The 13,599-nt window shown below is 42.9% G+C and overlaps 1 protein-coding gene across 1 annotated transcript; it reads left to right on the plus strand.

Annotated features, from left to right (window-relative positions):
- The first annotated feature begins 4,951 nt into the window (after nt 1-4,951).
- LOC109393626 (mast cell protease 4-like) lies at nt 4,952-7,735 on the plus strand. The gene is made up of 5 exons (XM_019663037.1): nt 4,952-5,162; nt 5,766-5,916; nt 6,361-6,496; nt 6,729-6,983; nt 7,432-7,735. Exons 1-5 carry the CDS (start codon nt 5,087-5,089, stop codon nt 7,573-7,575), a joined length of 762 nt encoding a protein of 253 aa, XP_019518582.1. The 5' UTR covers nt 4,952-5,086; the 3' UTR covers nt 7,576-7,735.
- The last annotated feature ends 5,864 nt before the right edge of the window (nt 7,736-13,599 follow it).

Genomic DNA, 13,599 nt, shown 5'->3' on the forward strand with positions numbered 1-13,599 from the left:
AAATATGTGTCAATTTATATAACATTCTTGAAATGACAAAATTATAGAAAAGGGATTAATGGTTGCCAGGGCATTAGGGATGTGTTGGAGGAGCACAATGGGGTAGAGGTGAGTGTGGTTATAGAAGAGCAGCACGTGGGATCCTTGTGATGGGATGGCAGTACCCCGTGACTGTTGTGGACGATACATGACCCCACACATGATAAAATTGCATAGAACTAAATACCACACACACACACACTGGTGAAGGCTGAAAAAGATTGGAGAATTATATCAGTGTGAGTTTCCTGGTTGTACTATTATGCTATAGTTTTGCAAGATGTTACCACTGAAGGAATCTGGGTGAAAGGTATATAGGATCTCTCTGTATTATTTCTTACAACTGTATGTAAACCTCCAATGATCTCAAAGTAAAAAATTTAATTTAAAAAAATAGTTCTGGTTGCTACTTGTGACCACGGCTACAGAATAATCAGCCTTTTTCTAGGAGTGTGAAGACATTTTTATTTTCAGCTTGAATTTCGTGCACTGTCATCCTCCAGGGGGGCATACTCGGAGTGGGGCTTATTTTACTACAACCACCCACTTTCAAGTGTTACCAGCATACCATGGAGCACTGTCTGTAAACCAAGTGTGAATATATTCTTTCTCAATCAGCTGGCTCTTCAGAAAGGCCCACTGAGGACTGAATCTCTTTTAATGCTAAAAGGGACCAGATGCAGCGACTTTTCTATTACTTAAGAAGGGATATCTTGGTCCGAGATCACTGAACCCTTAAACATTTCACTAATAGTGAAGACCCATGAATTTTTGTGTGATTTAGTCCCACCCTCTGCCACATGTGCATCTGATCAAACTGTCTAAAGTAGTTGCTAATTCCTGACCCCCAGATCCAATCAACATGGTATCATCAATATAATGGACCAGCATGATGTCCTATGAAGAAGAGAGATGATCAAGGTCCCTGCAATAGTTGCTGAAATGGCCCTGAGTGAAGGCGTATTGGTGGCCCTGCCAAGCATTCCCCAGGACACCTGCAGATGTCTTGTGTTTGCTCCGGCAATAAAACTACACCAGGAAGAAGAGTTGCAATTACAGTCACCACCTGATTAAATTTACAATAATCTACTGTGATTCTCCAAGGTCCATCGGTCTTCTGCACAAACCGAACAGGTGAGCTGAATGAGGATGTGGTAGAAATCATTACTCCTGCATTATTCAATAATTGGGTGGTTGCACTAGTCTCTGAATTTCTCCATGAAGATAATATTGGTCGTGGTTTACTATTTTGGTAGATAGAAGCAATTCTGGTAGCTTCCACTTATCCTTTTCTAGCATAATAGACCTCACTCCATGAGTCAGGAAACCACTGTGGGAATTCTGCCAGTTTTTTCATTTGTCTATTCTACCTCTGTATTCTGGAACTGGAAAAATAGTCAAAGGTTGGTTTAGGGACCACTATGAAAGAGACCCATGCCAAAACCTTGCTGAGCACCTCCATAAGCCTGTTCTCTGACTGGTGATTCACAAAGGCATTTGGGGTCTTTAGAAATTAGTGTAATTCAGAGCCAGTGCCCAGTAACCAAACAAAAAGACCTAACTATTTTTCAGACTTTTTTTCTCTATTTCATAGTCACTCTAGGAGACGGCCACAGGTAGCTTTGGGGGGAGGCAAAGAGGAAGATACGTATGTACAGTACAGATTTTTGGCTATGTAGCAAGGAACTTCCTTAAACACACTTAGTCCTCTGCTTTCAAGAAGCTCTGGGTCAGTGAGCTGGCTCAAGTCTGGGGATTAGTTGAGATGCTTGTGATATTCAAGACCTCTGGTCACCAGAAATAGAATGCTTCCAGTTATACAAATCAGTTATGACTTTAGCGCATAACTCAACCTTTCACAGGGGTCGCCTAAGACCTTCGGAAAACACATATTTTCGATGGTCTTAGGAACCGAGACACCGCTCCTCTATCCGTTTCCAGGCCCACATGCAGATACGCCCACATACAAGTACCCGGCGACCCACAGGTTGAGAACCGCTGCTTTAGCAGATGGCCCATCTATTTCAGTTCCAGGGACACCGTGAACAATTAACCAAAGTCAAAGACCTCTATTCATCAAACTATCTTGAGTTCTGCCTCAACTCTGATACCCATGACAGTAACCAAGCCCACCTTATCTCTGGTAGCCTGGCTTCTCCCACCCTATCATCACCTTGGAATTTGGGGATCCCAGTTCAACAACAGCGGTTCCCACAGTCATTCTGGGTCTACAGCAAATGGCCACTACAGCCTCTTCAAAGATGCCAGTGCTCCCTCGACCCAATGTATTTTTCAAAGCTTTGGTGGAATTTGTGTTCTCTGCATTCTCCTGAGACATACTTAGGGGGTGATACACCAGTCTCACATAATAAATCTATTCTATCTTCTGACTTCCCTAAGCATTGGATACCTTCTTCCACAGTATACCAAAGGTCTGGCATCTCAACTTCACTTAGTAAAGGCCACCACTAAGTTTATATTTCAATTCAACCAACTAGGCAAAGAGTTAAAGCCACTTCAATAGGCTTGATCTAATACACTGACATTAGAATCTCTACTTAGTTCATCCCATCAACAGTCATCCAGGCCCAATATCAATAAGTTCCTTCTACCCTACACCAACACCTTCAAGATCCATTCTCATTCATGGCTCTGTTGATATAAATTAGCAAAAATATTGCAATTATTTTGGTATATACTGCAATTCCTCATAGGTCACACTTACCTCTGGGACCTACTGGGATTTGAGTCTGGTTATAGATCTAGAAGCAATTAAGGGGCAGGGGTCAGAAGTCCTCTGCAAAAGAACTACCTCAGAGGATCCCATCACAGGTTCTTCAGGCCAGGGAAGACTAACCTCCTCAGATAGGGAAAGAAGGTCTGCTGTTACTGGCAAAGGAGGATTGAAGGAATTTAATAGTTCAAGTCTGTTTCACCAGAATCCCCCAAATATATTCCCATCCCAATTTTCACCGTCCCAATTAATACCTTAACTTTATATAAGAGACCCTCCCAGGCTTGGGATTCAAGATGCATTGCAAGCCACCAAAAGGATTGGGCAATGGTTTGGTTTTTAGAAATCTCAGACATGAGGTTACATGAGATAAGAGTTTCTTTTATGGCATTCATAGAAGATTTCTATATCCTTACTTACACCATAAGCTTAAAATGTGAAGTCCAAAGCTCATCATCTTCTTTTCCTAAGTTCTTTAGTGCACTTAGAAGCAATTAACCCCATTAAACTCCTTCTTTCCACCAATAGGTTCCAGCAAATACTTGGTCACCTAAAGTCTTGCCTGTGATTACAGATATCTATGGGTAATAATATAAGTAACAGGTATGCCATAAATGATCCCTTATAATTAACATTCTTAACCACTTACAACATGGTAATACCTTTAAATATATTCAGATTAGAGAACCAATAACAGATAACCCACATCAGTTTATAGAACCTAAGTTTAGACTCCCCTGAACCCCATTCCAATGCCGATATCTCTGTTATTTAGAGTTCCATCAGGAAAGCAGAGCCACTAAAAGTGATGAAAACAAGGGATTTATTATAATGACTTATCTTATAAAACTGTGGGAACTGGTGAAGAAATCCTCCCTAGATCCTTCTTCTTGTTGATTTCTTTTGTTTTGTTTTTACAATCCAGGAAAGCAGGATGATGTATGGAAAGGTCATGTGATTAGAGTCTAACTGATATGTGTTAGACAACTATTGCATTGTTGGAAAAGTCATGACGCATTTTTACAACGAAAAACATAGGAAAAATACATCATGACTTTTCCAACAACCCAATAGTTCTGATATTTATTGGCTATGAAATCTTGTCAAGTTACCACAGTTCCCTGAGCCTCAATTTCCTCATCTGTAAAATAGAAACAATACTTCTCAGGATTGACGTGACGGTGAGTGAGATAAAGCACGTACCTGTAATACGCCACTGATTAGAATATTTCATTGATGCCCAATATTTCACATTTTAACCTCTTTACAACAGGAATGAATCCTGTAATCAATCAATGGCATGTTATTGAGAACACTTTTTCCTTTCTCAGTGCACATAAAATAATGAGAGCCCAGAGTAACATCTCTAATAATGACAAGTACAGATATCATTTTATTATCAAACCAAATGTGACTCTCCATGCACAAAGTGGAAAACCCCAACACCCCCATTCACCTTTATACATTGCATTCCTTTCTCTATTCATTGCACTAACCCTTCACCCTACTCCCCTTATTATTCAGATTAGTGGAATGGAAAAAGTATGAGTTTCAGAATCTGACATATTAAATTTTGGATCTTGCTGCTATGTGACATTCTGAATTTCAGTTGAGTGTTCCATATTTGCATATAATAATACTTACCCAGGAGAACTATTAAAAAGATTAAATGATATGATCTATGCAAAGTCCTATCAGTGCCAAACATACTGTGGGTATTCAATATCTAATCTCCTACTGATTATTTGGATTGAAGGAAGGGCTGATCTTCTAGATTGTGTGTGTGTGGGGGGGGGGGGGTTAGCAAACTACGGCCCTCAGGCCAAATCAGCCCAACCCCTGATTTCATAAATTAAGTTTTACTGGAACACGGTTGTACTCATTTGTTTACATTTTGTCTATGTCTGCTTTTGTGCTATGACAGCAGAGTTGAATAGTTGCCACAGTCAGTATGGCTCCCAAAGCTGAAAATACTTACCATCTGGCTATTTACAGAAAGTTGGCTGATCCCTGTTCTAGATCACTATAGTGTCTAAAAATACCCCCACTCTCAATGTGTGTTACTGTTATGCCTCTAGAGAGCTGCGTTAGAAGAGAAAGGCGCATTCCCCGTCCTAGAAGCCAGGACTCCTGGGCGCTGAACAGAGCTGCCACACCAGCAGAGCAGAGAGGAGAGCTGTGAGAATTTCTGATGAGGATGATAAGCCAGGCCAGAGTGAAAGACAAAAATGTAGTTTCTGTGGTTTCCAGCCCTCCCCGTCTTTCTTCTACTTCTGCGGTTATAAAAGCAGGGGCTGACAGAAGAAGCTTACCATGGGCAGCATCACTGGCAAAATGCCGGCCCTACTCCTGTGGTTGGTCTTTCTCTTGCCTGCTGAAGCTGGAGCTGGTAAGTCTAGGGTGTAACTCCCTGTCCTCTGGGTCCTCAGCTCCTATTCCAAACTTACTGACCTGAGTCAAAGAAGACCCTACAATGAGACTGTAAGAGCCCATTGTGAGTGTTCTGGTGGGGTGGGGAGGGGGAGAAATCTCTATCTGGAAGAGTCATACTCTTTCCCAGCAGTTAATAACAGTTTCCCAGGAACAAGAAGTCTTGGGTGGAGAAAGAATCAGAAAACTGGCATTGGAAGTATCTCTTAACCTGCTTTCCTCAAAATATCCACAATTCTGTATCCTGGTCATTCTCTGGCCTTGACCTCGTGTGGAGGAGGTCGGGATAAGAATATGAAGAAATGTGTAAATGACAACTCAGAATCCAGACTAGCCATTGTGTTCTGAAAAGTAAGATGAGGACTGACAGGGTGGATTGGGGTAGAGACATCCCATAAAAAGGATACATTGGAGAGGCTGAGCTATTGTGCATTACAGGTAAGGCTGAGACTGGGCGTCGGAGGGTCCCTCCGCTTTCACCTTATTTTCCTCATGAATGCCCAGTGCTCTGTTTGAAGGCTCAGTGAGCCTATGTTTGGGAACCTTGGGTTCTCTGTTTCAGGTGAGATTATCAGTGGCACTGAGTCCAAGCCACACTCCCGCCCCTACATGGCCCATCTGGAAATCATCACTGAACATGGTGATGTTGCCAGCTGTGGTGGGTTTCTCATAAGTCAAGAATTTGTGGTGACAGCTGCTCACTGTCAAGGAAGGTAAGAAAACTTTGACCTTGTTCTCTTTTCATTGAGGAGTTGTAGGAGACAGAGTTATACACAACTTTAAAGTGACCTGAGGAGAGATTTTTGTGCCCTTCTCATCTCAAGATGATCAGTGATGTATATTGGAAGGAACCAACCATATTTATTGGCCATCTCCATCTCCCGAGGCCGGGGCTTTACTCTACGTAGCCCAGGTCAAGGCAGGCCAACACTGCCCTGCCCCTCTCATCCTGGGGCCAGCAGAGCTCTCTCAGTCTGCCTGCCAGGGCCTGGCCCTTCCTGCAACGGCTGTGATCCCTAGGGGGGAATTCTGGCCTGAGTAAGATCTGAGTTCCTCAGGTAGCTCTGCACTGGTGAAGAGGGCCTGATGTCCCTTTGTGCACAATGGGTCCTTCTCAGACCAGCACCTTTTCCTGACTCTCTCTTCCCTCTCAACAGAAAAATTACTGTCACTCTTGGAGCTCATAACGTGAAAGAGGAAGAATCCACATGGCAGAAGCTGGAAGTCACAAAACAAATCATTCATCCGAAATATAACCCTTTCACCGATCTCAATGACATCATGTTACTGAAGGTGCCATTCTCTTTCTTGTACTTCTCAATTTCCCCTTCTTTAGCCCTTTCCCTGACCTGCACCTTTCTCATTCTCGCTCTTCCTACCCACTTCCTTGGGGATCACCCAGCCACTCCACATCATCACCACCCCATTAGTGAGAAACCCTTGGCCCTGACTAGGGGACTCTACCACACCACACCCCCCCACTTTCCCTGGGACTGGCGGTTCATCTACTCTCCCTCTCTTATAGCTACAAACGAAAGCCAAGCTGACCCATGCTGTGGGAACAGTGTCCCTGCCCACCAGGTCTACCTTCATTCAACCTGGGAGAGTGTGTCGGGCCACCGGCTGGGGGAAAACAGGACTGCAAAAGCCAGGATCAGATACTCTGAGAGAGGTGAAGCTGAGACTCATGAATGCCAAAGCCTGTGAATACTATCCATTTTACAACTATAACCTGCAAATCTGTGTGGGCAACCCCCGGAAGAGAAAATCAGCATACAAGGTACTGCATACCTATACTTCCTCCTCACAATCAGTCCCTGGGGGGCAGCATCCTCCTGGGAGAAAGTGGGCTCAGGAAGTCCCCTAGTATGTTGACTGGTGTCTGCACTCATTGGTTTCTAGGACTATGGGAAATGAAATCCTCCTTCTGGGTTCCATCGTCCCATACCCAAGTCCTGCCTCTACCCCTCCCATCTAGTCTGCTGTACAGGGTTCCAGGAGAGAAAAAGGAAGAAGATGGAGGGGGACAGGATCTAGAGTGGTGGTTCTATGTCAGAGAGCGAAAGAAGACGTTAAGTCCCTAACTTATGACTCTATTAGGAGCCAGGATTCCTGGCCTGATTCAGGGTTATCTTGGTGCTAGCCAGGAGGCTGATAGAACCAGGATGAGGTGACAGTAGGGACACAAGGATGACCCCTGCTCATGATCTGCTTTCTGTAACCCACAGGGGGACTCTGGGGGCCCCCTTCTGTGTGCTGGGGTGGCCCAAGGTGTTGTGTCATACGGACGTGTAGATGCAAAGCCTCCTGCTGTCTTCACTCGAATCTCCCCATATGTGCCCTGGATTAATAAAATCTTAAAGAGGGAGTAGCCACAGAAGCCTGGACAGCCTCAGGGAGAATCCCAAAGCCGGAGCTCTCCCTAGGTAGCCCCTGGGTTCCATGGAAGCCTGGCCCCAGCCTGAGCCCAGGGAGGCTCCCACAGGCACACAAAGCCCCTGCTGATTGTACCCCCAGCAAAGTTCAATAAAGATGCAGCTTCCAATATGCGTGCATGAGACTCTTCCCTCTCCCCTAGAGCTCCCCCAGAGCTGGTCTGTTCTACGAGGAGAAGTCCAGGTCCTCCTCTCTGAAGAACAGCACTGCGCTCCTGTCTTGCCAGATGAATAATCTTACCTACCAGTTTTCCTATACATTGTATGTGTTGTGGGTTAAAAAAGAAAAATATTTCAATCTGCATAATAGGATTTAACATCCAGAATAATACTGGCACTAATTTACCTTCTTTATCCTCTGCCCCCTCTTCTTCTTCCTCCTCCTTCCTTACTCCCACCCCTTCTCCTCTCACTTCTCATCTCCCCTCAAACCCTGTGCCTCAACCACTGCAATTCAGGGCACAGATGCACCATAGCAAATTCCCCATGACTGTTTTTGGAGATGGCCCCAAGCCTGGGCTATTGATACCTTGTGTCCTTACACCTACCTCAGCCCTCAATAGTGTTTCTACAGCCAGAGCAGCATCTGCCAAGCGGGAAAGAAGAAAATTTCTTAAGTACAAGCACTCAGGATAGGGGGGTGGGGGAGAGCTGGAAGTCCTCAGGATGGGTCTGCTGCAGCAGTCACCATGGGGCTACCTATTGGGCATGGCCATTCTAGCCCAGGAGAGGGGTCCCCAAGAGCATCAGAGCCACCCAAGTTCAACATTCAACTTCCTTCAGAAATGACACAATGTCCCCAAGTATTCCAGAGAAGCAATACCTGAGTTGGGCTAAGTTCTCTAAAATTTCCTTCAACTTACCTGCAATGCTCTGAATCCCGTACCCACCAGCATCTGAGCTGGATGAGTACACTGACAGCTATACACAACCAAATACAAGGGAAACAGGGCATGACTTCCAACTCCGTCTCAGGAGCCTGCCATTAAAGCATGCCCTTACAGGTCCACCACAGTCTCGAAGAGGCCTAATAAGATAGGCTTGGCCCATGCAAGAAAGAGCTCCTACCATTGGTCCAAGATCAGGGAGCCAGCACCTCCACCTTCCCCATTGTCTGCCAGCCCACAGATCTGAGCTTCTGGCTTTCTTACCGATATATACAGATGTAAAATAAAGAAAGTGTAGTATACAAGGTTGATTGTAAACTCTGACTCTATGCAAAAAAAACAAGCATATATGCAAAAAAGAAACCTGTACGATCTCAAAAATAAGAGAACATATGCTGGAATAATAATAAAAAGATTTTATTTTTGTCCTAACTTTTGTTTTATATGTGTATAATTAAATAAGAATTTTTTAATGTGAGATACAAGAGGCAGAAACGCTATGTGTCTAGGAAACCAGTGCACACACTGTATTGACGCTAAAGCCCCATCCACTCTTGACCCCCAGGCCCTAAGGATAGCACATCCAAAAGCATCCCTTCTTCCCTGGAAGCTAGGCAACTGGAGATGTGGGAGAGTAGCCAACCTGTATTGCCAGCCTGGCCCCCAAGCAGTAGCAGGGCCAGCGGACATTGCAGGCAGCCGGGCTGAGCCTCTAGGCTAAATCAGACCACAAGGGGTTAACAGGCACTGACTCCAACACAGCCACCACTAAAGACCAAACAAGCATCACATGGACCCCTAACATGGAAAAAGCAGTTGGTGGCCCAGCCACCCAGAGAAGATAAGTGCATCATCATCAGGACAGTGTTGGTTCTGCCATGCAGAGGGTAGGGACCATGGACCATGGACCATGGGCCATGGAGTATGTCCGCCTGACCAACACCAAGAGTGATAAGAAAGTCTCAGCATCACATGGTCAGCAGGAGAAACCGTTCAGATAAGAGGGCTTTGCCCAAACTTGTGGGAAGAGGGCATCTGGAGAGCTGAGGGCAGCATACAGGGAAATAAATGCTAAAGAGCTAGTTCCTCCTGTGGTCACGGTTGTTGGGGTCCAGGTCTAAAAGTCCAACAGGAAACTGCTCCTCCCATCCCACTCCAATGTTAGGCCCTCCCCTGGGAACCTGGGGATTGTCTCTCCCCGGCAACTTTTGCCCTCACATATTCATGCACTGTTCCCTGCTCCTGAGCCCACTCCATGAGCTGCTCCATCTCTAAGGCCTTGCCCTACAATAAACTGCCAGCCTGCAGGAAATTGGCATCACTGGAGTGAAGTAAGAGAGATGCCTGGGTGCAAAATTTAGGGAGGCAATCTCTTAAAGAGGTACTTACATGACCCTGGGAGTGAGCGCCTCCTCAATTGTGGACCCTAGAATCTTCTCTTTCCTCCCCCTAGTCCCAGTCCTGACTAGCACACTTGTGAGTAGTCCTGACTCATAGCTGTTGTCTACCTGGCCTGTAGATACTTTAAATGAACTTATACTCAAAGTCACCATCATAAAGGACACTTCTATTCCTCATCACCAAGTAAGAGCCAAGCAAACTTACAGAGGAAAGAAAACTGAGGTCTGAAGGTAATATATTTATAAAAAGCTGGAAATGGATGAAGTTTTTAACTGTGCTGTGGACTTACAATTAATCCAGGGGATGCAAATTAAATGTAAGGTGAGCTGTATTGCTTCCCTTGTAGGTCTACAGTCTCAATGAGTCAGCACCATGTCCATGAAGCAGATCATTTAACCAACCACACAGAATTCAAGAGAAAGCGCTAACTTTTGTTGAGAGCCCCCTTGGTACTACTTTCCCTACATTGCCTCATTTAATTGTTATGACACCACAATGACAAAAAAATAAAAAATAAAAAAGGAAAGGAAAGGAAAAGAACCTGAAGTCTCATCCATTATACAAAAACTAACTTAAAATGGATCGTAAAACTATAAAACATTTAGAAACAATGGAAGAAAATCTTTGTGACCTACAGTTAGGCAAAGAGTTCTTAGACATGACACCAAAAACACAATCCATAAAAAAAAGAATTGATAAATTGGACTTATCAAACTTTAAAAACCTTTTTTTAAAACTCTGTGAAAGATACCTGTTAAGAGAACAAAAGGACAAGCTACAGACTGAAAGAAAATATATACAAAGCACAAAGCTGACAAATGATTCATATACCAGAACATATAAGGTACTGACAAAATTCAACAGTAAGAAAACAACTGAATTAAAATATGGGCAAAAGACATGAACAGGTATTTCACCAAAGAGGATTTATGGATGGCAAATAAACACATGAAAAGATGTTCAACCTCATGAGTCATTAGGAAAATGCAAATTGAAAACACAATAAAATACTACCACACACATGTTAGAATGGCTAAAATTAAGAATACTGAAAATGCCAAGGGTTTGCATGGATGTGGACCAACTAGAACTCTCGTGTATTGCTAGGGGAATGCAAAATGGTACAGCCACTTTAGAAAATAGTTTAGGAGTTTCTTATAAAATTAAACATACGTTACTATATGACCCAGAATCCTACTCCTGGATGTTTACCTTACGGAAATGAAATCTTAAGTTCACATTAAAAACCTGTACACTGCACACAAATGTTTACAGCAGATCTATCCTTAGTTACCAAAAACTGAAAACAACAGAAAGGTCTTACAAGCGACACTTAGATGGATAAGCCATCATTAAAATGTCAGTGCTTTTACATCAATTCCGTCCCTTTCCTTCCCACTGACATGGAATTCTAAACAAGACCCCATCCAAACTCTGTGGTACATGCATGCAATGGAATACTACTCAGCAATAATAAGAAGCAAACTATTCTTCATGCAACAACTTGGATAAACCTCAAGAACATTATGTTGAGCTAAAGAACAGCCTTAAAAAATTACATATTGTATGATTCCATTTACATGGCATTCTCAAAAAGACAAAACTATAGTTGCAGAAAACAGATCCTGCATGTGTTCTCTGAGTTACTCATTTGAATATCCAATGCATGCAACAATAAAGAGTGGAAACAACTTGAACTTTACAATTAGATAAGCCTGTGTTAGAATCTACGCTCTCTAATTTGCTATTTGACTTTGTGCCTCTATGAATCCAGTTTCCTCATCTGTAAAATAACAGTGGACTACTGTGAGAAACTTTTTATTTTTAAATTATCATGATTTCTTTTGTTGTACAGTTCCATGAACTTTAATGCAGATATACATTCATGTAACTGCCACCACTACTGGGATACAAGTCTCATCACCTCTCCAAACTCCTTCATGTTATCCTTTTATAGTTACAAGTGATGCACGTTTGTATGCCATTGAAAGATACAAGGTTATTTATAGACCTCTCCCTGACCACGTGACACATTCTCCCTATTCTTGAGTTGCATTTCCACCCTCCACATCTCCTCAAGTGCCAACCCATTCTCTCTGAACAACCTGTCTTTGCTCCACCCCTTCCTCCACCCCAAGACAAGGGAAAGGCATGGAGCTGTCCGTGGTCCTGATTTTCTCCTTCTATCCTTCCCCCAAATATGGTTAGAAGCACCACTGAAAACTCCCTAAATGACACCTGGAGGGTTGGCCCTACCCTGTGACTGTTGATACTTTACACCACCTGTCTTGTCAGTTTCATATAACTTGCCCCTTCACGCTACCCCAACAGCCTTACCACAATAATATCTGCAGCTGGGCATCATTTGCCATTCAATAAACAAAGGAATGTCCTTGCAAACAAGAATGTAAAATGTGGAGAAAAGACTAGACAGATGAGACACCCTTATAAGGCCTCCACGTAATATAACAATCCCAGCAGAAGGAGACTATCAGACAATTCTAAAGCTATTTAGAAGACAAGTCACTCCCAATCCAGATACCATATTTTGCCAGGTATAATGCTCACCCATGTTTTTGGCCCAAACGTTCAGGGGGAAAAAAATCTTTCATTTTAATTTTGTAATTCAAATTTTTATTTGTTTACATTTAGGTACTTGTTTTTTGTATTATAAAGGAATTTTAGCATTTATTTTTTTTAATATAGTATAATACAAAAAAATTATGTAACAAATAATTACAAAACACAAGAACAGATACAAGGTACAAGACATTTTATGTACTGGTAACAAATTTACAATATTTATGAACCCTAGAATGCCAAGAACTCTTCATGGTTGCAAGTTCGTCAACAGTTCAACAAAACTGATTATCATATTCCAGGATATTATTTTGCATATGGATATCATTATTGATTTCTAGGGTTACACTTTTAATTCATAAGCCTAAATAAAAGAATTAAAAACATTTATATAAATATGGAATTAGTACTACCCATGTATAATGCTCAACCTTATTTTTCCCTCACAAGTTTGGGCCAAAAAAGTGCACATTATACATGGCAAGATACGGTATACCCTGACAGCTCTGCCCACAGAAAGCAGGAGTGGAGACCAGGAAGAGCAGGCCTGAGCCTGAAAGCACTGAATCCAACATTGGCAACAACCACACATTAAACAAGCATCATGAGAATCCCTGAAATAGAAATAATAGTTGTTGTCTCACCAGTCTCTCCTGCTGCCCACCCAGAAAAGATATTTGTGGTTACAATGTTAATTGTGAGCTGCAGAAAGTATGGCCCAAGGGGTGGGCCAGCCTGACTGATGTTGAGTGAGATAAGGGGAATGGTAGCATCATAGAGTCCACTGTCCAGGAAAAAAGACTTTGCCCAAACTCATGAGTGGGGCACCCTAGAAATTTCCCTCCTCAAATATTACCCTAATGCAGGAATGGTAAATAGAAACTAGAAATATCAGAAAGAAACTCCAAGAAAGCCAGATTTGGGGGAGGGGGAGTTTCTTGCTTAAAAGCCTGTGACAGAAATGAAGACACCTAACTATAAGGCACCTTGCTCCCAATCCAAAACTTGATGTCATCACCCAGGACTTCTCCATTCATCATTCTTCTGGCTATTCTGTGCACTGAAGGAATTGTGCAGAGTACACTAGTTCAAT

This window comes from Hipposideros armiger, unplaced genomic scaffold (genome assembly GCF_001890085.2).
Source record: "Hipposideros armiger isolate ML-2016 unplaced genomic scaffold, ASM189008v1 scaffold_385, whole genome shotgun sequence".
Taxonomy (NCBI): Eukaryota; Metazoa; Chordata; class Mammalia; order Chiroptera; family Hipposideridae; genus Hipposideros; species Hipposideros armiger.

What these genes read in the sequence shown, in the direction of transcription:
- LOC109393626 (XM_019663037.1), top strand. Translation starts at nt 5,087, where the DNA reads ATGGGCAGCATCACTGGCAAAATGCCGGCCCTACTCCTGTGGTTGGTC. An exon ending in GCCTGCTGAAGCTGGAGCTG is followed by an intron (nt 5,163 to 5,765) that starts GTAAGTCTAGGG and finishes TCTCTGTTTCAG; the next exon opens with GTGAGATTATCAGTGGCACT. An exon ending in GCTGCTCACTGTCAAGGAAG is followed by an intron (nt 5,917 to 6,360) that starts GTAAGAAAACTT and finishes CCCTCTCAACAG; the next exon opens with AAAAATTACTGTCACTCTTG.